General features: G+C 40.9%; 1 protein-coding gene across 7 annotated transcripts in view; it reads right to left on the bottom strand.

Moving 5' to 3' along the window:
- Positions 1 to 280: 280 nt before the first annotated feature.
- PIK3C3 (phosphatidylinositol 3-kinase catalytic subunit type 3) overlaps positions 281 to 25,318 on the bottom strand; it is a 132,150-nt gene continuing 107,112 nt past the window's right edge. For 4 of the 7 annotated variants that reach the window (XR_010602084.1, XR_010602082.1, XM_005296183.5 and 1 more), the window contains 2 exons: positions 7,128 to 7,253; positions 281 to 1,349 (listed from right to left, as the gene is read on the bottom strand). Coding sequence is in view for 3 of the 7 variants with exons in the window: in XM_005296183.5 (XP_005296240.1) it covers positions 1,335 to 1,349; positions 7,128 to 7,253 (141 nt within the window). In the remaining 4 variants the exon portion in view is untranslated. Of the gene's footprint in view, positions 1,350 to 7,127; positions 7,254 to 10,546; positions 10,781 to 25,318 lie in introns of those variants that run through there. The other 3 variants (XR_010602085.1, XR_010602083.1, XM_024103648.3) reach the window with 2 other exon arrangements.

Genomic DNA, 25,318 nt, shown 5'->3' with positions numbered 1-25,318 from the left:
CTACCTTCCTTGTTTAAAACATGTTTATGGTGAAAAAAACTCCCCAAAACATAGGTGCCCTTTGAAAAGGTTCAGATGCATATAAAAAGCTAATTATACTTGATCATTAAAACAGATTCAGCATAAATCCTGATGTGTGACATGATCATTTTCTCATAGCCTTATTTTTACAGCATTTCTGTATTGGTATTAAGCCAGGAGCGCCACACACAATCCTTTAGGATGCCAGATCTGTGCAGGAAAGAACAAATTCAAAAGCTTAAATGAGACATCTCAAAACTGCATCAAGGAAGAATTTATTAGCGTCAAGGAAAATATTATATGTGGTCACTGTACATTGATGTTCATAGTTAAAGTGAGACTTTACTATGAACTTATACTGAATCTATCATGGTGCTTTCTGGCTGGCTAGTCTGTTAGGGTTGACAGATTCAGGCTAGCTCTCTAAAAATAGCCGTGTAGACAGCGTTTCAAAACTGTAGCCTTTGAAACCTACCCCTCTCCCCCCAGACTGTGGAGCCTGAGCTACAAGTGAAGTCGCAACTTCAAAGGGCTGTCTACACAACTATTTTTGTAGAGTGCTGGCACAAGCCCCACTACCATGAGTCTATCGACCTGGGCTGGCAGGCTCGCTGCCGTGGGCTGCATAGACAGACCCACAGTGATTATTTTTAATTGTGGGCCTGTATTTGGCTAACTTATCAGCCATTTAAAATAGCTTTTTGTAAGCAAGGAAGAATGATTGTCCTTTCCAAATGAGAACACTTTCCAAATTGGGAAACGGTCCAGATGAATCCATTAAAAACTTTAAGTCCAGGTGAAAACTGTTGTGTGTGTGGGGGGTGAGGGTGTGTGGGGGGTTCAACTATCCTGTTTCTTAGGCTAATGAGAAATCACAATTTATCTCTCTATAGGCTGCACACTGCATGTATCAATGTCCAAGTGCAGCAATGGACTTCACTTTCTAGGTCCCAAAATATAGTAACCAAGACACAAAAATAAATTCACCAGCAAGTGCTGGATCTCTCTTCCGTGACATTGGAGGAAGTTACCTATTTTACCGACATGGCTTAAGTATCTTACCGGAAATATATGCAGGAACAGCTCGGTCCAAAGTGGGAAATAAATACATGTTTTCTAAATAATGGTCATTTTTAATCTTATAATAGTGGGTAACTCAGAGACCTAGCCCCTGTCCTCCAGGCACTCTGTGATATCAAATGAGCAGTTCTCGCCTTCAGGTGCTGTCTCGAAAAGTCCATAGATGGCTTAAGAAAGTCTCCTTGTCGAGCACTAGCTGATATTTCCATTTTCAACAAAAGCAGCTGATGGGTTTATTTTCTCCAATACTAGAAAAGAAGACAAACACAGTAGGACATTTATTCAGCTTTGATATTCGCAGAAAATCAGTTAAGTGTAATTGTACTCTGGGCTGTAGATTTCACAACTCCATAAAATGCTTAAAGGCAGGTGAACTTCATGACCCTTAGCAGAACAAATATCTATGAAACATACTCTGTTTATGTTAGTTTTTCCACTTGACAAATAGTTCTCATCCAGCACACACGTTCTCCCTGGCATCTGAGGCATTTCATTTGGTTTACAGGGTTTGCTTTTCCAAAATGGAGAACAAAATCGGAACCTGGCAGCAAATGAGAAAGGGACACCATCTACCACAGCTTTGAGATGCAACATGGGATGCTGCCAACCAAGGCTGCTAATTAGGATGCAGTGCTTGAGAAACCGAAAAGCAAGTTACCCAAATATGATTTAAATGCAGCTTATTCCTACTCATCCCAAATTAAAACCCTGTGACTAAGTCTTTGAATTGTTTTGCTACGAAAAATTGTAAAACTGTATTGAAGAGTTCAAAATGTTCACATTTGCAACAACGCTTAACATAACAATCCTGAAATGCAACTGAGTTTATAATTTATAAGGAAAAAAAAGTTAAATAATTTAGTAACTTCCTCAACTGGAAATGGTCAAACCTCATTTCTACTATTTTCTCTCTCTATAGACAGCTGGACTGCTGCTAAAATGAAAATAACCATCTCCAGAGACTAGAATATTGAGTCTTTATAAATGTGAATTGAAATTAGTATGTACATCCTCTTCTCTTGAACAGTCACTACACAAATATATTACACTTTCTTGAGACAAACTGTATTTAAGGGACATTCAACAAGAGAAGATTGAGATACTGAAAATCGAGATATTAAAAAAATTACACAGGATCTCAGGCGTTCAAATAGATTAGAAAAAAAATGCAGGCATGTTTTCAAACAAAGAGTCTCCATAACATAACTTCTATGAATCATGTCTCTTTAAAACACTGTCATTTATTAAAAAAAAAAAAAATCACTGCTTCTCAGTAACACAACGGATGCCAAAATAATCAGTTCTCTCCATACAACATGAGCTTTACACACACACACACACAGAAAGTAGTGTGCAAGAGCACTGAAATACAATAGTTACTATAATAACCAACCTTATTAAAAGCTCTTATATTAACAGGTGCAACAAACAGCACAGACTGCACACTAGTATTTGCAAGTCCATTTTGGAGGTGGAAAGAAAAATAGACAGACAGATGGATAAACAAGCATAAACAAAGAACAAACTGAAGGGCATTTCAAACAAAAAATTGCATGGCTTTATGCCAATATCTGCTGTTTAAACAAGTGCCTAATTTTAGACAGTATTTTCAATTGCTATTTAGAACAATACTATTTGCAATTCATCAAAACAATATTATGACATATGCACAAACTGAAAACTTCCATTTGGCCATTAGTGACTGGTTTATTGTCAATTTAATTGAGTATTAATTGTTCCTTGGTCTACAATTTTACAGTGGTGAGTCCCATAATTTTTGTGCAGCAACTTCTCCAAAAAGAAAGCCAGACAAAGAGAACGTTAATTAGAACACTGATAAACAAGCATTGAACATTGCAAGAGGATGTTCTGAAGGACAAGACTATAACAGGGTTCAAAAAAGAACTAGATAAATTGATGAAGGATGGTTCCATCAATGGCTATTAGTCAGGATGGGCAGGGATGGTGTCCCTAGCCTCTGTTTGCCAGAAGCTGGGAATTGGCGACAGAGGATGGATCACTTGATGATTACCTTGTGATGTTGCACTCTATATGATTTAATGAAGTATGCTGATGAGTGTGAATATAATGTAACTAAAATATGCTTCATGCAAAAGGTCTCTTGTAAGGTATCATTGCAAAGCTTGTAATCTACTGAGTGTGGTCATCCTATTTGTATAAATGTACCACTCTTGTATCTGAAACTAGAAATATGAAATAGAACTCTGAGGGCTTATTGTAATTATGTAAAGTGTGGGCCATTAATGGTGGTTTGGAATCTCGATGGCTCTGTTTGCAGGCAGGCCTTCCTGTGAGTCAGGCTGGGAGGAATGAAGGCTTGGGGTCTTACAGTGACATGTGATCATGTCACCTGAACTGGAATCCATCTTTAACCTGGTGCTTTTCCATTGAGAAGGAGGGGTGGGAACCCAGAGGGACAAAGGATTTCCACCTTATGCAAAAGATATATAAGTAGGTGGAACAGAACAAAGGGGGCGGCCATCATGAGAAATCCCCTAGCTACCACCTGAGCTGGACAAAAGGCTGTACTGGGGGAAAGAATTGTGCCCAGACTAGGAAGGTGCCCAGTCTGTGAAAAGCTTATTGAAACATCTCTGAGGGTGCTTATCTGTATTCACTTTTATTACTGTACTAGGCTTAGACTTGCGTGTTTTATTTTATTTTGCTTGGTAATTCACTTTGTTTTGTCTGTTATTACTTTCTGTATTTAATAAAATCACTTTTTACTTATTAATTAACCCAGAGTATGTATTAATACCGGGGGGTGGGGGGGAAGGGGGGACAGCTGTGCATCTCTCTCTATCAGTGTTATAGAGGGTGAACAATTTATGAGTTTGCCCTGTATAAGCTTTATACAGGGTAAAACGGATTTATTTGGGGTTTGGCCCCATTGAGAGGTGAACATCTGAATGTTAAAGACAGGAACACTTTTTAACCTGCTTTCAGTTAAGTCTGCAGCTTTGGGGCATGTGGTTCTGACCAACTGTGGCAGGAATTTTGTCCTACATTTAGAACTCCCTATGTATTACAAAACACTAAAAAATAGTATACTCCAGTGCCTACTCAGCACTAAGTCTGTTTACATGCAAAGGCTAACATCACTCACCTTGGGAAAATCTAGATACTGAATCTAGGAGAAATATGGAGCTCGGAATTAGAGATGGGACTGGTAACACTGCCGATTAAGGGTGCCTGACATTTCCCATTGCAAGAATTAGTTTTCAGTTCAGTTTCACAGATTCCAAGGCTAGAAGGGACTATTGTATTTTGCTTATAATTTTGACAAAACTAACTGTCTGGGCTGAAAAATTTAGCCAAAACTGTTCAGCCATTTCCAAGAACTAAGTTAGGTAAAACTGCATTGTTGCACACACGTTAAAAATTCCGACCAGTTTTTCTTTGGAGCTCTAGTGTGCCCTACACAATGGAAAAGGGACTTGAAATTTGGCAGAGGTGGCTTTTGTGTCAGGAATGTGCCTTTTGCCATTCCTGTGAAAATCTGCTCAAATTTGGGACAGTTATAATCCTTACACCCACAGAATCAGTTCCACTATATGCTTCAGTATGTAGGCATAGTAACAGGGTGGAGGACAAAGCAGCAGTCTATATACGTCTCATCCTATTAGAAACCATTAGCTTCCTGAATCATGCGCTCTTATGGGTACAGCCCTACAATCAATATGAAAACTGGGTGTGTGCTGCTAAACGCTAGGGCCTACTCAATACAACTTAAGCCAGCTTTTAAATGCTTTAACATCAAACATGTCTGCAATTTAAAAACAGTGGGTAAACGAAGAAAATAGTTATGAATGAACAAGTCTAATTAAAAAAAAAAAAATGGATGACCAAGATCAAATCTGCAAACTCTGATTTATTAGTGCTGCTTGGAAAATGTATTAGCACCTAGCTGGGAAATTCTGACAGCCATCTAAGACAAATGAACTTCTATCACAGACATGTCTAGAAAAGGGCTAGCATAATTCTTTAACTTAAAAAAAAAAAAAAGATCTGTTTACACCTATGTGGGTCCATTCAGAATCAAAATCAGTGTTTTAGTCACCCTCCCCGCCCCCTCCAAAAAAGAGAAGAAAAGTGTGCAATGTTTTAATTTAAGGGGATAGCTTCTTGATACTTGTACTCTTAGGGCCTTGAACTCAGTTCTTACAAGAAATCAATCATTGCCGGACACCTAGTAATCACAATAACCTAGAGTGACCGAGTACAAATATGAAAGATTTCTTTTTTTCTCAGCATTTTCCTTCTGTTCACATATAAAAATAGTCTTCACTTAAAAACACATTTATTAAGTTAAACTTATATGGTTTAATATGTACGGCAGGAGTAGTCAATAGGCGCATCATGGGCCAAATTCTGACAGCCAGACGCTTTTGAACGGACCCCAAAATCTTTTTATTTACTTATTATCGTTTTTTTTTTATCATTATTTTCTTGAGTCTGGACCTTAACTATACCTTGACCAAGAAATTTGGACCTTGACAAAAAATAACTGACTACCCCTGCTCTAGGGTAACACATACTTGAAAATGAAAGATACGAGTCTGCATCAAAAAGAGAATTAAGTGGAAGATTTTCTGCCGAAAGGATAGCCATAGAAACAGTCCTCACTTGACAATTACAGTTTGTATTTGATTTTGATCATTCTTTTGGAAAATAATTTTTTCTAAAAATATTTGGAAGCCTGACTGGATTTTTTGAGATCAACATTTCGTGATTCTTCTCTGAATTGCAAGTTTCCTCATAAGACTAATACTTAAGACCAACAGGCAGTGTAATGTCTTAAACAACTCCCTGATAAAAGTGAGCTAGACAAGTCAGAAAAACCATTATGCTCTCAAAGATGAATTAAAATGCTTTTGTGAATATCATTTTATTGCACAATGATATTAGTCATCTCATCACACCCACAATGGACTACAATAGCATTAGCACATACACTTTATGTGGCTAAAATTTCATTCTTCACATAAGGAAGTGTGCATTCTGATATTAAAAATGATAGAGGAGAAGGAGAATATTCCCCCATGGAGGCTTCAGAGCTTTATAAAGATAATTAGTTGGAATACACTGTTTAGAAGCCAGCAATAAAAGCCACCATCAACAAGAGTCAGTAGTTGTGGGGGAACTGAAGCAAGAGTAGGAAAATGAGGACTTTAGCCTTACTTGCTAAAATTTCACTTCTTGGTGATATCATGCTCAGGAGTGGCAGATCCCTCTCTTGCAGGATTCAGAGACAGCACAGAGCTCTGTCCAACAGGTAGACTTTACCCCTAAGGACCCACCCATGCAGAGCTTGCCAAAACACACTACTTGCAAGACTGAACAGCACTCTCCAAATCAAGAGTTTAGCTACCCAGGTGCTCCTGCAAAGGGAAGACTTTTTTGTGGGCATGTCTTTAAGAAGGCTGTCCCCAGCTGAAGCGTGCCGCAGAAGACACACCTAGACAAGGGTCTGCTGGTCACAAGAGAAATGTAACCACACAGTATATTTAACAGAGGAATAATGGACAGAAGATTGCTTTTTTTGAACTTTATTTCTATTGATTTAATTTTTGTAATGTATAAACAATACAAAGGACACTCTAACTCATAATGTTTTGTGAACTGTGAATCTTAAAGCTGTTTAAGATCCCAAATCTTTACTACATAGGCAGAAAATTAAAAATAAATACACTTCAAAGCTAAACTCTTGGGAAATCCTTAACTTGCTAAAATGTGAGCTGGCAGGTCCTTAAAAGTTCTCTCTCTCCTGGTCGAGCCATTGACCATGCAAAATTACAGATACTGCTTTGCCTTAAGGTTCTGCAATCTCATTGATCACTTGGGGAGCTGCTCTGAACCTAACTCACCTTTTAACCACTTCAAAATTCTTTAACAAAGCATAGGCTGGTAAAACGCTTATCTCTCTGTTCCCACAGTCAGTCACTCTCTCTACCCCTTTTTTCACCATGAGGCCACAGACAACCCATCAATCTGTAGCATCTTACCTGAGCAAACTTGTGTATTTGTTCTACTACAGCTGCAAAGAGAGCGTGGACACTTTCATCAATTAGACTCTGCATGTAATGTACAGCTTCTTCGTCAGAGAGGTCCAAACGGAACTTGTCCTGCACCTGGTAGGAAGAGGTTAGAAAGATCAGCCCTTTTATACAGAAAGAAAACTCTGGCCCTGTAATTGTAGAATTCCATTTTTACTGTACTTATATACAAACAAGGAAAATTCCATCTTCCAAGCAGCACACACAGCTGCCACCGGACTCAGCACAATTAGGGTTGCCAACTTTGGTTGGATGAATTCCTGGAGGTTTCATCACAACATTATCTTTCATTAAAAAATAATCTTTCATTCCTGGAGACTCCAGCACAATCCCGGAGGGTTGGCAACCCTAAGCACCACTAAGCTGTGGACAAGTATCTATGGGCAGAAGAATTCAATCCTATCATTCTGTATGTATTTCTTGGCCGGAGGGTGAAGGGAAAACATCTGAAAGACCATCCATATTTAAAATAGAAAGAAAATCCTATTGCTGAATCACCTTCTGGGTGTGGTGTTCTGTCCCATCCAGTGGCACCGAGACTACGTAGAGAGAGAGATAAAATGAGTCTGTTCTACTGCCTTAGCAAAGAAGCAGTTGGCTTTCAGCTCATGCGGTAGAGGCTCATGCACTAAGCTCCAGAGATCCCCAGTTTGATCCCGCCTGCCGACGACCAGGATCTGGCGGTGTTACAATAGTCTAATTCCAAAGCAAAAGTCATTTCTCCCAACAACCAAAATCAAATAAAAAAAATCGTTTTGGAAATCTGATTTTGGTGAAATGGCCAATCTATTAACACAAAGTTTCAAAACTGGCAGCCTACTCGGTGCTCAGGTAGAGCAATGGGTGCCACTACAAGACCCTACATAAACAGTGGTCGTAAGTAAGCGTAGCATTCATTATGAGACACATCAGATTTAATCTCTACATGTGGGCGAGCAAAAGCTCTTTGTTTTATTGCGAAAACGCAGCTGAAATACACCTCTACCTCGATATAACGCTGCCCTCGGGAGCCAAAAAATCCACTGGAGTGCGCAGCCCCCCCCCCCCCCCCCGGGCACTGCTTTAACACGTTATATCTGAATTCGTGTTATAATCAGGTCGCGTTATATCGAGGTAGCGGTGTATTTTGGATGGTCCTAATAGTTGTTGAAAGCCTGCGAAGTTCCTTTTGCCTAAAGTTAAATTAAGAATGAATTGTCTTTTTGAAACTGTAAGGCAATTAAGTAAAGAATATGGAATCAGTGTAAGGATGAGCACATCACTCCTATGAAGACCAATCTCCATATGGTAGATGAGAATTTGATTAACTCAGATTACATCCTTCATATGTAAACAGTTGATTGGAGACATTGCTACTCTTACCTCGTTTGTTGTTTTGACAGCAGCATATTTTAAATATGATACAAAAATGGCAGTACTTTGCCCAGTACTTACAAATTGTACACAAACTAAATGCTGAGATAGGGTACCATTCGTCCGGATTTCCCCGGACATGTCCAGCTTTTCTCAGTTAAAAATAACGTCCGGGGGGAATTTGGTAAATGTCCGGACTTCCCACCCATGCAGGGTGCGTGCCGCTGACAGGGCAGCCGGCCGGATGGTGCCACTTGCATGGGGCTCCGGCAGCCAGAGAGAGCCCCTCCTCCGCTTCCCCCTCCTCTCCCCTGCAGCTGAGATCACTCCCCTCCTTTCTCTCCCTCCTTCCCGCTCCCAGCATTCGCAGCCGGCCAGCTGTTCGCAACGGGCCTCCGGCAGTCTGGAGATCCTCCCCCTGCCCAACGCGCCGCTCCGCAGCACTCTGCGAGGGTGGGAACCGGGCTATGCGCTCTGTGGGGGAGCACGGTAGCGTGTCGGGCTGCACATGAAGCCCGACACGCTGTTCTGAGCGGCACGGTAAGGGGACCAGGGGGTCGGAGAAGGGGCAGGGAGGTTTTGGAGTGGGCAGTCAAGAGACGGGGGGGGTCGGGAGTTCGGGGGGGGCTTTTTGGGGGGTGGGGAGAAGGTTTTGGGCAGTCAGGGTACAGGTAGGGGGTAGGGTCCTAGGGGGGCAGTTAGGGTGGGGGGGTCTCAGGAGGGGGCAGTTAGGGGACAAGGAACAGGGAGGCTTAGGTAGGGGGTGGAGTTCTGGAGGGCAGTTAAGAGCAGGGGTCCCAGGAGGGGGCAGTCAGGGGACAGGGAGCACAGGGGTTTAGATGGGTCGGGAGTTCTGGGGGGTGGGGGGGCTGTCAGGGGGTGGGAAGTGGTTGGATGGGGCGTGGGAGTCTCTGGTGTCTGTCTGGGGGTGGGGGTGTGGATAAGGGTTGGGGCAGTCAGGGAACAGATAGGGGGTAGGTTCCTAGGGGGCCAGTTAGGATGGGGGGAGGGTCTCAGGAGGGGGCAGTCAGGGGACAAGAAGCAGGGAGGCTTAAGTAGGGGGTGGAGTCCTGGGGGGGGAGTTAGGTAGGGATACCATACGTCCGTTTTTTCCCTGGACATGTCCGGCTTTTTGGTCCTTAAATCCCCGTCCGGGAGGAATTGCCAAAAAGCCGAACACGTCCAGGAAAATAGCTTTGCCGGCATCCCTGCCCCAGTCCCCTGCTTACCCTGCGGCTCCCACAGGCTGCGAGCTGCAGGCGGATTCCCCCGTGGCGGCTACTGCTGCTCCCCTCATACACCTCAGCTCGGTGTAGCTGAAGAGCCGAGCTGCCCGAGCGCTACTGGCTTCATGGTTTGCCGGGCAGACCCCAGACCTCCAGACCCTGCGCCCCTGGCCGGGCGCTTCCCCACCCGGGCTCCGGCTGCGCTGGGGAAGCGCCCGGCTGGGGGCAGGGTCTGGAGGATGCCCGGCAAACCATGAAGCCGGTAACGCTCGGGCAGCTGTTTCGCAGCTGGAAGGAAGGAGGGGGAATGCGGGGCGGTCGGGGAGGGGGCGGAGACTTTGGGGAAGGGGCGGGGAAGGGGGCGGGGCCAGGGCCCCGTGGAGTGTCCTCTTTTTTTAAATGAGGAAATATGGGAACCCTAGCTGAGAGCATCATAATTAAGGACAAACAGCAAAGTGTCTAGCTTTTATTACTAGAGAAATTCTCCGATCTCCACTTTGTTTTTCTTATCTCTATTCTGAATAAGCAAAAATCACTCTGCCCTGAGATGAACACTACACACCCTGAGCATGCTCAGTGAAAACCTAGGATTTCTAAAATGGTGCCCTGGCAAAAAGCTAAGTATAGATGTGTGTGTGGAAAGGCAGACTCACAGCTCTGAGGTGAATGAAAACAGTGAGCATGTGCAAGATTGGTGGCTATTGAGCATGTGCAGTAAGGGGTGACAGAGAGGTCAGTTAGCTGATCAGAACTTGTTTTAAAGTCAGAGCTGTCAATCCGAACTCTGAAGTAATGCTTGATACTGTGCATCTGTGCGTGAGATAATTACTTCTAAAAAGATAAAGTTATATTGGGAGGGAGCGACAAATGTAGCTACAATGTAGCACGAAAGGCCAGCTGCCAGCAGGCAGTTTAGGAGTCTGAGCCTGAGTCAGTGAGAGAGAGAGAGAGACGATCGGGAGAAGACGAAAGCCAGAAAAAGGAGCCGGAGAAAAAGCTGATGGAAAGAAGCCAGAAAAGCTGCTGCAGAGAGACAAAGAAGAAAATCGGGGTGGAGTAAAGTTGATTGACCACAAACTGTGCAGCAATAGGTTTTTAAAGGAATACCAAAAGGATTTATAAAGTAAACCTGTTATTGGTTTAATTAGAGTACAGGTATAGTGTAGGATGGTATATAGGGTTAGCGTGTCTGTGTTTATAAGAATGCATAAAATTCTATTATTAATTGCAACATATCTACTTAAACGTTAAAGCAATTTAAGAACTGCTGTCAGCGATTTGTTACAAACTGCCACCTGTAACAAATCGCTTTGCTTAGAATCATTTACATTATATACAATTGTAGTTTGAATGCTCTTTAACTTGCAATAAGGGATTGTGTCTCATGGTTTCATTTAGGATTTTAGGTTAGACTGTATTAGGGATTATTGTTTACATCAACTCAAAGATATTTTGTTTTGGAAAAGAATACTGCCTGTGTCAATTACTTTATCTGAAGGATATATCCAGGTCCTTTAATATTTCCTTAACTCCCCTCGAGACATATATCTTGGGAAGAACAGACTAAGGGGGCAATAGGCAGACTATTATAGCAGCGTCTCAAAATCAATTTTTTGAGGTAAAAACGTTCTTTTCCCAACGTCACGCAAAGCCTTGACTTATATAGATTTCATAAAGGTGAAATCAAAGGCTTTTCATAAATTGAGACTATCTCCTTAAGAATTGTTCAGCACTTGTCAAGATGGCAAAATCGCAGAAGCGTCTTTCAAGCACAGACACGCCTCCCCTATATTCAAACCTTTGCTTTAATTCAGCTGGCAACAGCTCAGCTACACTAGCAAACAGGACCTTGCTTTTCAATAGCATTGAGTGGCCCGGGAACCTAAAGTGCTTTGGTGGCATTTATTAAGCTTCACAACAGCTGGGTTAAAATGACCATTTCACAGATGTGCAGAGTGAACAGCTTTGAGGCCAACATCTTCAAAGGGAGTCCCTAAAGTTAGTCACCTAAATATCTAGCCTATTTTTCTCATGTGCTGACCACCCAGTAGCTTTCATCGGTAACTGTGTGTGCTTAGCACCTCCGAAAAATCAGGCCCCTTGTACAGGTGGCCTAAAATTTCCTCAGGTGACTTATCCAAGTTCATGTGAGTCAGTACACCTGAGAATAAAACCAAAGAGTCTAATACGCAGTCTCTTCTAACCACTACCACTCAACCCCGCTGTTTAAAATTCCCAGTAGCAATTTCACAGGGTGACTGAACAATCTGACTGAACGTATGCCTACAGGGTAAATTTTGAAAGGACTGAGGTTCAGTCTCTCATTTTGGTGGTACAAATTTACCCCTTCATTTTGTGGTCCTAAAGGATGTTGGGTAACAAATACAAGCACTTGTGTATCTAATTAACAGATATTAGGAGCAGAATGGACCATCATAATCACTAGTTTGACCTCCTGCAAAATACAAGTCATAGAACCCCAGGAATTTTTGTACAAGCACATCACTTTTTGAGCTATAAGTGTATCTTTTAGAAAGGCATTCTGTCTTCACTTAAAGACTTCAAGAGACAGGGAAACCTCTATGTCTCTAGGTAGGTTGTTTCAGTCATTAATTATACTCATTATTTAAATACTGTCTTATTTCTAGCCTGAATTTGTCCCGCTTCAGCTCTCAACTGCTGGATCTCATCACACCTTTTTCTGCTAGATTAAAGAGCTGTCCATTATAAGAACAGGAGTACTTGTGGCACCTTAGAGACTAACAAATTTATTACAGCATAAGCTTTCGTGGACTACAGCCCACTTCTCCGGATGCATATAGAGTGAAACATATATTGAGGAGATATATATACACACATACAGAGAGCATGAACAGGTGGGAGTTGTCTTACCAACTCTGAGAGGCCAATTAAGTAAGAGAAAAAAAACTTTTGAAGTGATAATCAAGCTAGCCCAGTACAGACAGTTTGATAAGAAGTGTGAGAATACTTACAAGGGGAGATAGATTCAATGTTTGTAATGGCTCAGCCATTCCCAGTCCTTATTCAATCCTGAGTTAGACTAACACGGCTGCTACTCTGAAACCGTCCATTATAAGATATCCCTTTCCCATGTAGGTACTTATAGATTGTGATCAACTCATCTCTTAACCGTCTCTTGGATAAGCTAAATATATTGAACTTCTCAAGTCTCTCCCTATATGTTTGTTCGCAAGACTGAAAGTTATTTTCAGTAACTTTTTTCTGAATCCTTGCCTATTTATCAACATCCTTTTTTAAAGACTGGACATAAGAACTGGACACAGTAGAGAGATATTACTTCCCTACTCCTACTTTATATTTCTCTGCTTATACACCCATGATCACGTTTGCCCACTTAGCTACAGCATCGTACTGGGAGCTCATGTTCAGCTGATTAGCCACCATTACCCCCCCCCCCCCAAAGTCCTTTTCAGAATCACTGCACTGCAGGACACTGTTTTGCAATTTGTAAGTGTGACCTTCATTCTTTGTTACTAGATGTATGACCTTGCATTTGGCTTTATTAAAATGCATGCTGTTCAAATAAGCACTCTGTACAAACTGATATGGTCATCTGTATAACTGATCTGAGCCCATCATTATTTACCACTATAAATTTGTCTCTTCTGCAGGCTTTATCAGCAATGATTTGATATTTTCTTTCAAATCATTGATGACAATACTGAACAACAAAGACCCAACAATTCTCTGTGGTAACCCACTAGACATACCCCATTTATAGTTACCTTTTTATCTCTAGCAGTTAACCAGTTTTTAACCCATTTAACATAGGCTACATTGATTTTGTATAGTATTACTTTTTTCAATCCGAATGCCATGCAAGACTAAGTCAATGACTTACAAAAGTCTATTATATAAAAAGTGTTACCTTTATCAAACAAAATTCTAATCTCATCAAAAATCAACATCAAGTTTGACAAGACTCATTTTACTTAAAATCATGTTGCTTTGCATCCTTTAAGTCTTTACTGACTATCCCATCTCAGTCTTTCCATGAATTTACCCAGAACTGATTTTGTGCTAACTAGTTATAATTACCCAGGTCATCCTTTTAAATATTGGCACATTGGCTGTTTTCCATCCTCTGGAACACTGAAGAAGTTCCAAAATGTGTGAAAAATGAACATCAAAAGTTCAGAGAACTCTTTGGCCAGTTCTTTTAATATTCCTGAGTGCAAGTTACCAAGTCAAAAATATTTACTAAATATTAATGTAATAGTTGGTGTTTAGTATTTCCCCTAGTGATGGAACAGAAAATATATCATCACTATAAGATATGAATACATCTTTTCCCCCTCCACCCAATTTCCTGAAGCGCTCTAGAACTGAATTCTGGGTATAAAATGTGGGTGTAATCAGAGGCCAGAAAAAGTGATAGATCTCAGAAATATAAAAAAAAGAAAAAAGTAGGCTAACAAGTAAACCTATGATTGGAAAAAAAATGTTCAAACTGTTCAGAGAAGAAAAGCAAAAAAGCAAAAACCAGATGAGCAAAATGTATGTTTTTAGGCTAATACTACATGTCTTTCAATCAATGTCACCCCATTTATGAAGGCACAGCAAGACCAAAAGAATCAGAAGAAAAAACAGTTTCACCTTCATCCCCAGGCATATTTATACAATTGACAACCCATCATGCACATATTCATCAGAATGAAGAGTTGAAAACAAAGATCACTCACTCATTGCTCTGTAACATAACATCCCTATAGCAATTGGTCATGTATACAATTATAACTTGCCTAATGCAAACATTTTTTCTAAATTATAAGCCTCTTATTTTTGATATTGTACAGTTTCAACTTTTACCAAACCACTAGGATCCCTATTCAGAAAGGTACTTTAAACAAGGAAGTAGTCCCCAATTGACTTTATTGAGACTAGTAATGCTTACAGTTATACACATGCTTAAGTACCTTCCTGAATCAGTGCAGGGGTATGATGAGGACACTTCAGAAAAAACGTTAACTACATTTATCTAAGAAAAAATGAAACCCCTGTAACGCTAAACTGCTTTGCGCAATTCTTGTAATCAAGCACTTACTCTATCCATCTTTTAATCTGCTTGTAGAAGAATGTCATCTTTGAGAGCCTTAAAGCTACTGATGTTAAGATGCTGTATCAGCCAAATGCTGGTAATGACTATTAAATATTTATTGCTTTTCTAGAGAGGAGACTGGCACACATTTCTGTTCAAATATACCAATTCTGCTACAGTTAGATTAAAATTAGACTGCTATTAACAACAGGATCAAATGCTGTGAGCACTAGATCCTTGCATGACAGATTTTCAGTGCTGCGATAAAAAATGACTGCTACAACCTAGGTGAGAAGGAATATCAGGAAATGACAAATTATTTCTTGAGTTGCAGTAGTACCAGAAGCAAGATTAATGAACATTGACTTCTGGCTCTTATAACAAAACGAATACTAAGGTGTTACACTTCTAATCTCTCAGTAGCAAAGTAACCCATGGTTTCTTAAAGAACAGGTAGTACTGGGAAGAGATTTGTGAGTTTCAGTTCAGATTATTTTGGAAATAATAAATACTTGAATTTGTGCGTTTCATATCTGAAACACACAAATAGAGCGCCTATCACAGAGACATTAAAACAAAGAAGTTAACCTTGTGCAATTTATATACAACCTCATTTTTGGAATTTAAATGACACCAACTCTCCTCTGTCTGCTTTTAAAGTTATTCCTGGTTGGCGGCCACTCACCAAGAGAAAGGAACATCCTCTGCTTAAAATGTACAGGATATGTCTGATTGGATTTCTTTGCCTAGATTCCACAGAGGTGTGATTAAAAATTAAACTTTTCTATTGAATCAAATTAAACAAACTTCCATATGAATATTGCCTATCGCTATTTATATGTTCTAGAATGAGAAGCTTGGACAAAGATTAAAAGGTTTGATAAAAAAAATGATTGATTGTCTTTTAAGGCTTTAAGTTATTATATTATTGTAGCATCTAGCAGCCCTAGCCATGGACCAAGACTCCACTGTGCCAGGCACTGTACAAATACAGAACAAAAAGGACTTAAAGTCTTCCCACTATTTAACTGTATTGTACTTTTGGTAAATTAATAATAAAATTATTTTTGGTAGCACCCAGTGTGTGCTAGGGATTTTCCAAATACAGAAGAGTCACAATTTTCGTCCCAAGAACAGACAACGGGTAGGGGGAAGAGAACAAATAAACAGTTACGTTAACAAATACATATGATTATGACAAGAAAGCTATACTCCAGTTACTCTCAAGCATGGCAATGGAAGTATGTTTCTTAAAGTCTTCATAAGCAACCTGACTGTGGGGAGGAGACAGGCCATGGGGATGAAGTAAGGAAGGCCCTTTTGTGAGCAAGGGATAGCATGGATGAAGGCATGGAGACAAACAGAAGTAGTTGCTCATTATTTAAATTCAACGCATGAAGGAAATGAATAGAGGGCAAAAAAAATCTCATAACTTTGTTTTGTTCATTGCAGGCCCACCTGAAATGTGAGCTCCGCTGGCTACCAAAGAAAGTAAAAGGAAAATTGCAATATAATCTTAAAGCCACTTTGCTATGTGATCTCAACAGATCTCAGACAAAACTGGGTTAGACTTGATCAGTAAATGGTTGGGAGACATCCAAGAAACAAAAATGCTACAGGAGATGGAACTGAAGATTTAGTAGGGGATACTCCCCTCAAAATCTTCTCTGAGCCAGTGACCCAGCACAGGGCTAGGAAGCACTGCAATGCTGGACAAAGATTTGTTTTAACTGATATGTGCCAGAGCTCTTCGATATTCCATTACTGCTGCACCAAACAGGTTCCACAGCAATTGGCGAGACTGCGGATAGAGCGTCAAACAAAGCCTCTTTCTACTTTGTCCGACAGAGAAAGATTTCATAAAATATTTGTTTTAACATGGCCTAAGCCACACTTAGTTGGAAATTCTGGGTCAACTATAGAAATGATGTCTGAGTTATTGCTATTGGGAATATTTTACCTGTAGTTCAAATGATTTGAATGTGGATGGAAGTAAACAGTGTCATATAATTAAATTTCAAATGCGTTTTACAAAAGAAGTGAGAACACATTTCACACATCCTGCTGGTTCCATAGGCATGTAAGTTTATTTCTCGATTCATCAAGCTTATACATACTAAGACATTAAAGTATTAGTTATTTTGCTAGGATTCCTTTTCCTTAGCAAGCTTAAGAAATATACAGTTAATTATCAGGGGAAATAATTTACACTATTGTTAAAGAAACAAGTCTTGTCTATCACCAATTTGAGGGTCTACATTGCACTGTTTCTGGTTTGACTGGACTCCCTTTTAAGGCAGGCAGCACTGATCCTTAAACCAGTCAGAGAAGTTGCACATGAGCGACATATATCCCTCTGTTCCCCAAAGAGCTAACCATGTTGCCTCTGCAGCACTGCTATCCTGAGCTGAGATGTAGGCTAGACATGTAATTATTTTCTCCAAATCCATTAAAAAAAATCTCTGCGGCAGTATAGGACGGCTAGCCATATATTAATAAACGATATAAAGGATTGACTGCACATAAATATTCACCAAAAGCCTGAGATAAAAGATTGGCTTTGTAGCTTGCTCAGTAGCTTAACAAATCGGAGCTCTGGGGCACAAAGAAGGGAAAACTAGTTCCAAAACCAAACAACCCTCATGTGGTGTGATCTGTTACCAGCTGCTTCTTGCAGGCATTAAATGTTCTCCAGCTGAGAAACTGCCATTGATCTCATTTGGGGCAGCATCACGCAGGGAGAGAGGCACTTGCTCAGTGACAAGGTTCCAAACTGTTTAGGGCTTTGCAAGTTAAAGCCAACACCTTGAATGTCACATAAAAGTTCACAGAAAGCCAGAGCTAGTGCAGGAGCACCTGTGCAACATGCTTTCAATGTACTGAATTCCAGCTGAATGCATGGCCGTGCAGACCAATACCACTAGGACAGAGGGCTACCTCAAGTATGTGTGTCTGGAAATAGTGTTAAAATGTAACATTTTACTTTTACTTTTAAGAAAATTAAAAGTCTGAATACTGTCCCACAAGTACTGACCATGAAAGATTTGCTACCTGGGACTCCTTTCTTCATGTTTGTGGAAAGTTAATTTGATGCAATCTAATACAAAATGACGTGTACTAGTTTAAATTTGTAATTTCTTTTGCTCTATTAGAAACAGGAACAATCTAGGGAATACAGAGAAAATAACAAATCCAATGCATAGTTCTTGCCCACTCCATCAAATTTTTGTGCAAGAATTGAATATTTCCCATTGCCACAGATTTGACTTCCAGTGCTGTGCCATAGCCACAAGATAATCCATTATTTGGGGAAGACAGGTTAATAGATTTTGATACCAGAGGGGACCACTAAATCATCTAATCTGAACTCTCATACATTACAGGCCATTACATTTCACCCAATTATCCCCACATTAAGCCTAATAACTTGTGTTTGACTAAAGCATACCTTTAGGAAAGAGATCCAGGTTGATCTCAAGACCTCAAAAGATGGAGAATCCACCACTTGCCTTGGTAGTTTGTGCCAATGGTTAATCAAACTCATTGTAAAAAAAAAAAAAAAAAAAACCTGTGCCTAAAGTGATTAGTAACCTGGGATGCGAGTTCAAGCCTAAAATTTTCAAGATATTTTGCAAAACTTGAGCTAGCTCTTTAGGGCAACATGTTATCAGTATTTAATGCTTATCCAAAGCTGCTTGAATGCTCCACGTAGTTAAATGAGAAAAGATACCAGTGTTCACATTTTGACTGAATAGTACATATGACAACCTTTTCCCTTAAATTCTCTGATTGATATTTATTTCACAGACTAATTGTAAGGCAGTCACTGTGAAAGCTGGCTGCTACCTGTGCCTCCAGCAAGGTTAAGTAACACTGCAGGTGTTGACTACGATTAGCTACTTAATAATTTGATCATTGGAATACAGAATCACTCCTTGCAAAGTCAGCTAGTGACACTCTTAAGACATCTGTGTGCCTAGAATTGACTAACATCCTCTAGATCAGTGGTTTTCACCTTTTTTTCATTTACAGACCCCCTACAAAATTTCAAATGGAAGTGCAGACTCCTTTAGAAATATTAAAACAGTCTGCAGAGTGATGGTCCCTATTGTACTCCACTGAGGGTGATTAACAAACAGTACCTATGTGGGAGGAGACTGTGGAATGCAGGACTGCTACTCCAAATGAAGCATCCATCATGGATTCATGGACTAGAGCATAGTGTGTGGAAGAGGTGTGCAACGAATTCCACGTGGCTGCCTTGCATACGTCTGCGAGGGGCATGTTGTGGAATGTGGCTGTAGCTGATGCTTGCACTCTTGTGGAATAGGCCCAAATCCCTTCAAGTAGGGATTGTCCCGATTATTGATAGCAAGATAGCAATGTGTAATGCACCCTGACACACACTTGGAGATTCTTTGGCTGGAAATGGCTTGCCTTATCATTCTCTCCGTTATGGCAACGGAAAGCTGAGGAGATTTCCGAAAGTGTTTTGTCCTTTCAAGATAAAAAGCCAATGCCCTTCAAACATCTAATGAGTGAAGCTTTCTTTCCTCATTCGAGGCATGAGACTTGGGGAAGAAGATACGTAAATGTATGTGTTGATTGAGGTGGAAATGGGAAACCACCTTGGGCAGGAACTTGAGGGGAAGTCAAAGAGACCTCGTCTTTGTGGAAAGTGGTGAAAGGGGAGTTAGCAATCATGGTTCCCTGTTCACCAACCCTCCTAGCCAATTTAATGACAATGAGGAAAGAGACTTTAATGGAAAGGAGAGAGCGACCATGAGGCCATAGGTTCAAAGGGGTAGACGTCAACAAGCTGAGGACAAGGTTAATGTCCCGGGGTGGGGGTGGGGGAGGGAGGGAAGAGAGGGAAATAGGCTGAATGGGAGGGTATTTTCATAGAAGGCTCTTCCAGAACAATGCAGTTAATGGATGGGTGAAGATTGAATGGCCGTCCACCGGCAGGTGAAAAGCGCTAATGGCAGCTGCATGCACCTTAATGGAACTCAGGGCCAGTCCCAAGTCCTTCAGATAAAGGAAATATTCCAAGAGTAGTGGGATGCCCACTGCTTCACGGATGAGGTTCTGCCAGGTAGCCCTGGTAGTCAAATGTGTCTATTTGGCTAGATACAAACGTCTTGTGGATTCCTTCCTGATGCTTGAGAGGACATCTCACACTGCCAGAGAGCATTCCTGCGCTAGTGGAGAGTCATCCAAAAACCAAACCATCAGGTGAAGAGTGTACGAGTTGGGGTATTGTCTGCTGTTGTTTGGGTCAGTAGCTCTGGGAACATCCGAAGCATGAGTGGCAGGTTCTTTGACATGCAGAGAAGTGGTAGCCAAATTTGGCAAGACCAGAAAGGGGTGATCAGGATGGTTGTTGCTTTCTCCCATCTGATCTTGTGGATTATTCGTAGTGGGGCGGGGAAGGCATAATTTGTCCGATCAGACCAATTGAGGACTAGGACGTCCCCCTGTGATTGAGTTCCAGTCCCTCCCCTTGAACAACACTGGGTGCATTTGGTATTGTTGGGGGATGTGAAAGGATCCCTCACATGGGTTTCCCCATCCGCCAAAGATGTCCGTGATTACAGAGTCATGCAACTCCCAGTTGTGGTCGATGGCAAAGTTTCTGCTAAAAGCATTGGCTTTCATGTTCTGGATAGGTAGGCTGTTGTCAAAAGAATATAGTATGCGATACACCATTCTCAAAGGTATGTAGCGTTCTGACACATGACTCAGGATCTTGTCCCCCCTTGCTTACATAGAAGACTGTGGTGGTGTTGTCTGACATGACAAGAACGTGTCAGTCCTGGATGGTTGGTAGGAATGCCTGGCAAACTTTGCATGCTTACCGGCGTTCGAATATGTTTATGTGCATCCTGGCCTCTCGTGTTGTCCAGGTGCCTTGTGTCATGCAGTCTTATATCTGGGCAGCCCAGCAAACACAAGAACAAACATTACTTCCAGATTACCAATTTCTACTAGTGGATTGTTAATTAGTGGAGGTTAGTGAAGCACGGACAGCTATAATGTAGTAATGTTCCCTACCAATCACAACAGGTCAGCCATCTCTTAGGCCATACTACAGCTGACTTGTGGCATGGTACTGACTTACTGGAACATCCCGAATGCAAATCAGATGCCTCACATCTGTTGCTTCATTGGTATGAATCGCTGTCTAGTGGTTAGAGCAGAGAATCTCTGGCACTTATCTATTTATCAAATGTGTAACACCTAATTGCCTCACAGATGTAATAAGAGAATTAGTTATTGCTAAAGTACTTTATACTGCCTTTTACCAAGGATCTCAAAGTACAAGAGTGAAGGATTATTAATAAGTTAGTTTTTCCTGAACCAAAGGACTCCCATTGACTTCAATGGGCACTAGATTAGGCTGCCAGTTGCAACTTCTGTAACCTAAAGCAAATCACTTCACCGACCTCCATTTTTCGGTCTGCAAAATGGGGGCACACTATGGATGCAAAAAATTTCAACCTGTGAAATGTCAATGAAAAAAACAAAGCCTCCCCCTTTCCCTGTTTTCTGACAAACTCTCCTACTCATCTCAAAGAAGTGCTGTGTGGATTAGTTAATATTTGCACAGGGATTTGAACATGTAAAGTGCTTTATAAGTGCCAAGCATTATTATATTCTCCAGCAAGAAAATTGCTCCACTTGAATCACCTGAATCTCACTGCCTTTCTGCACATACTTAACTACCCATACTGTAGTTAACAGCTGCTTGCTGGGGGCAGAGGGACTTTTCTAACATATCCTGGCCTATAAATGAAACAATAGTGACATCTACTGTAATCAATGGACATTTGAAGCACAGCTCAGTCAATTAGAGCACTGTATTCTTTAATGCTTGCTGAGTTCTTTGTGTGTCGATGAATCACCGGTCCCTGATGTTTTCTAATTTAAAGGTCATATTTGTTATGAAGGACATATACAAGCCATCTGGCTGTTCTGTTGAAAATGGGAGGCTTTTTTAAAAATTGTTTTTCTAAGTGTGACAATGCGGCGCTCTCCTTATATCGGGAGAATGACGACCCCCCCTTTTGAGATACTGGCTTTGAAATTGGTTGCAGATTTCAATCATTATTAAAAAAAATATATAGAATTGCTTCATTTGAAAAAAACACCCCACAATTAGCAATTACTGTAGCAGCTGCATTTTACTGAAAGCAAGCTGTGTTGGCAGGAAAAAAAAGGCATTTATATTATGATTACTAGTTATACAATGGCAGCGTAACATACATAGATTAAAAAACAACAACAACGAGGAGTCTGGTGGCTCCTTAAAGGCTAACAGATTTATTTGGGCATAAGCTTTCATGGGTAAAAAATCCATTTCTTCAGATGCATGGAGTGAAAATCATAGATGAAGGCATTATTATAATTTCAAGGCAGTCCCTATTCTGGAAATCTTCAGATTTAGCAGAAACAGACCAAAAAAAAAAAAAAAAGAAAGTAGAAGATTCAGAAAAAAGGGATTACCTTGCCGGGGGGGAGAAAGGGGGAGACATGGGGAAACGACGACGACTGGGGACCCTTATTTTACTTCTCATTCTAGTTTTAATTGTGTGACATTCTGTGGGCAAAGTGGGTCTTTAGAAAGCACTACAACTAGGGGTGGCACATTGCGAGCTAGTTCCATGCAGAGGGGTGGGGAAGCATGAAGCAGGTGCCAGTCCCTGTGACTGTTTCCTTTGTAAGTAGTGATGGGAGGAGAAGATGGGGAGAGCAGAGGCGAGAAAGATTAAGGCTGCTAGTCTTCAACTATGGTCTTCAGAGCCATTTGTCACATGCTGAAGCATCTGATATTATCAAATGCTGAGACTTCCTGCTAGTTGTAGTCAAGACTAGAAGTCTTAGGAGTGCTCCCAAGGCTGCATGCTTGTTTTTTTGCAGGGGGTGAGGTGAGGAGGGGCACTATTCCAGTTTCACTGATTTACCTTTCCATTGGCTAGGTGTTTCTATGCACTACATTTAGTTTTAGTCCTGTACAAATTTGAGGGGCAGCAAAAGAGCTTTTTTCCCTGAGCCTGAGGAGGGAAACAGCCTGGCATGTACTAATACATAAATGGAAACAGAATATTTTTAAAGTTGGAAAATTGGGGAAATTTTGACTTGGAAAGAGCTCATTTAACTTTCTGAAGTGCTACCAACAAAATATGTAAAAATTAATATTTAAATCTGATATTAAACATGAGACTGTTCAATTATGTTAGTATCAATTTGTTTGCAGAGATTTGAACCCGAAAAAGACGGTTGTTATTGAAAATAAGTAAAAAGACAGGGCCTGATTTTCAGAAGTACTATGCATTCACATCCCCAGCTGAAGTCACTGGAAGTTGTTGGTGCTTGAAAAAATCAAGTCCATATAGTTCTGTATTTGCTGTCAGGGCTCCTAACGGGGTGGTGTGACCTAAAGGTCAGCCAAGGATGGACTCAGGGCCGCAGTCGGAAGACATGCCAAAGGTCAGAGTCAGAGTCAGGAGCCACACCAAGGGTAGGAATCAAAGATTAAGACAGAATTGGAGTAAGAAGTCATGCCAAGGGTCAGGCTGCAGTCAGAAAGAGTGATAACAGGAGCAACAAGTGGGAACCAGACAAAGAGGCAGAACATTGATCTCAGGAGTCTGGTCACCAGCAGACCTACCAACTAGCTGCTCAGATAAGGGGTGGGACAGGAAGCTTTATAGCCAGTGGTATCCAATCAGGAGCCTGCTGCTAGTCACCTGACCCAGCTGAGTCACTGGGTATAGCCTCTGGTAGTGGGGTCTTAGCTACACTCCCTTCATCTGACTTTGCAGTGCAGTGGTACAGAGGGCAAGGCTCTCACTCAGCCAGGCCAGGGTTCAAGACCCATAGCACCTGATAATTCGTACAGTTTTCCTATCTTGGTAAACAGCAAAAGTCACAATTTGGCACTATATCTTCCTCTCTGAATAAAGAATGCAAAAGAATCTTCACAGATGAGGTAGGCAGGAAGCCGTGCTTCACTTGCTCCATCCTGTGCCATAAACCATGTCAAACAGGTGTAATCTATACTTATTTTACAGAAAGCTGTACATGACACATGCTGCTATTTCCATTTTTTCTTCCCTATTCACATATTTCACAGCTATCGGACTCAAGTGATATCTGAGCAATTTGCTTTCAGTTAGATTTGAAGGTTGATTATAAAATTACATTCTGCCAGCTAGTTCCTTGAGATATAACACACGCTACAGGAAAGAAGATGATTCTTTGGAGAAAGCAGCCTCGATTTATAAAGAGCTTGCCTTGCTGTCCAAATCTCAGCTTGCTGATCTTTTCCTCTTAATTCTTTAGGCTTTTGCCAGTGAGAAGGAAAATATCATGTATACGGTGCTAACTATGGTTTAGAGGGTCATTTTTTGAACCTCTGGTTTCTCAATTAAAGGGCATCTCTAGTGACCATCAACTGTTAATCTCAAAATAAGTATTTTCTGAAAAAAAAAGTCTACTTAAATTAACTCCTGCCCTCCCAAATATTGTATTATTTCACTATTACCATAGTAAAATCAAAGACTGATTTCATTCCATGGAATCTGCTTTCATGCAGCTCCTTGTCAACCGACTGTGTCACATCCTGATTTGCACGAACAAGAAAAAAAAGGGACACTGTGCCCACAATTCATCTGCATACACCTACAGGGAATACAGCAAATACACCGTCTTAGTACGTGCTTTGTTTATTCATGGAAAGGTGGTGGTGGCGGTGAAGTACAAGAATGAAAGGAAACTCAATCTGTAAAAAATGGCAGCCTCGGAGTTTATTTGTATTGCGTTTTCCTTTGATTTTTATATTGTGCCATAATGATGAGCATAACATCAGGGCTGAAGGAAGTAAGTTTTATATTGAGAGGTGTTTTAAAAGATCTACTAATTCAGGTGATTTTTTTTTTTTAAATAAATAGAGTATTCTGAAGCTTTTTTTGGAAAAAAAAACCTAAAGGAGGATTTTTGGTGAAGTCCTCACCCACAAACCAGTAATAAATAAGAGATATGAGATTGGTGATACCTTACACACTTACACTGAATACCAAATGGGTTACTGCGGTCATGTACACGATCCCACCTCCTCCCACATATTCTGAGAATGTATTCTTTGTCAGCTCAATATGCAAAGTTTGCAGGTTAGACTTGAACCCATAGCCATCTGGCAGCATGGTGTGTTTACTTGATGTCAGACATCTCTCTGGTCACAAACACGCTTGTATAACAAAATCTTTCCTTCTATCAGTGAGCTTCATAGTCCCTGCACCCTCAACATGTATTGTTCACTGGAAACCAAGAGCTATAATATAGTCATAGATTCACCTCCACTAGCTTTAGTGGAAAGTAGAGTAATTTCAGATGTCTAATGATAAACACGTTCCTTTGTCTTCTAGTCTCCGCCATCTCTAGCTATATAAACATAGTATTGTTAGAGCAATCTACACCCA

This window comes from Chrysemys picta, chromosome 6 (genome assembly GCF_011386835.1).
Source record: "Chrysemys picta bellii isolate R12L10 chromosome 6, ASM1138683v2, whole genome shotgun sequence".
NCBI classification, from domain to species: Eukaryota; Metazoa; Chordata; order Testudines; family Emydidae; genus Chrysemys; species Chrysemys picta.
The sequence above is the reverse complement of the archived record's forward strand: the minus strand, read 5'-3'. Positions and strand labels throughout refer to the sequence as shown.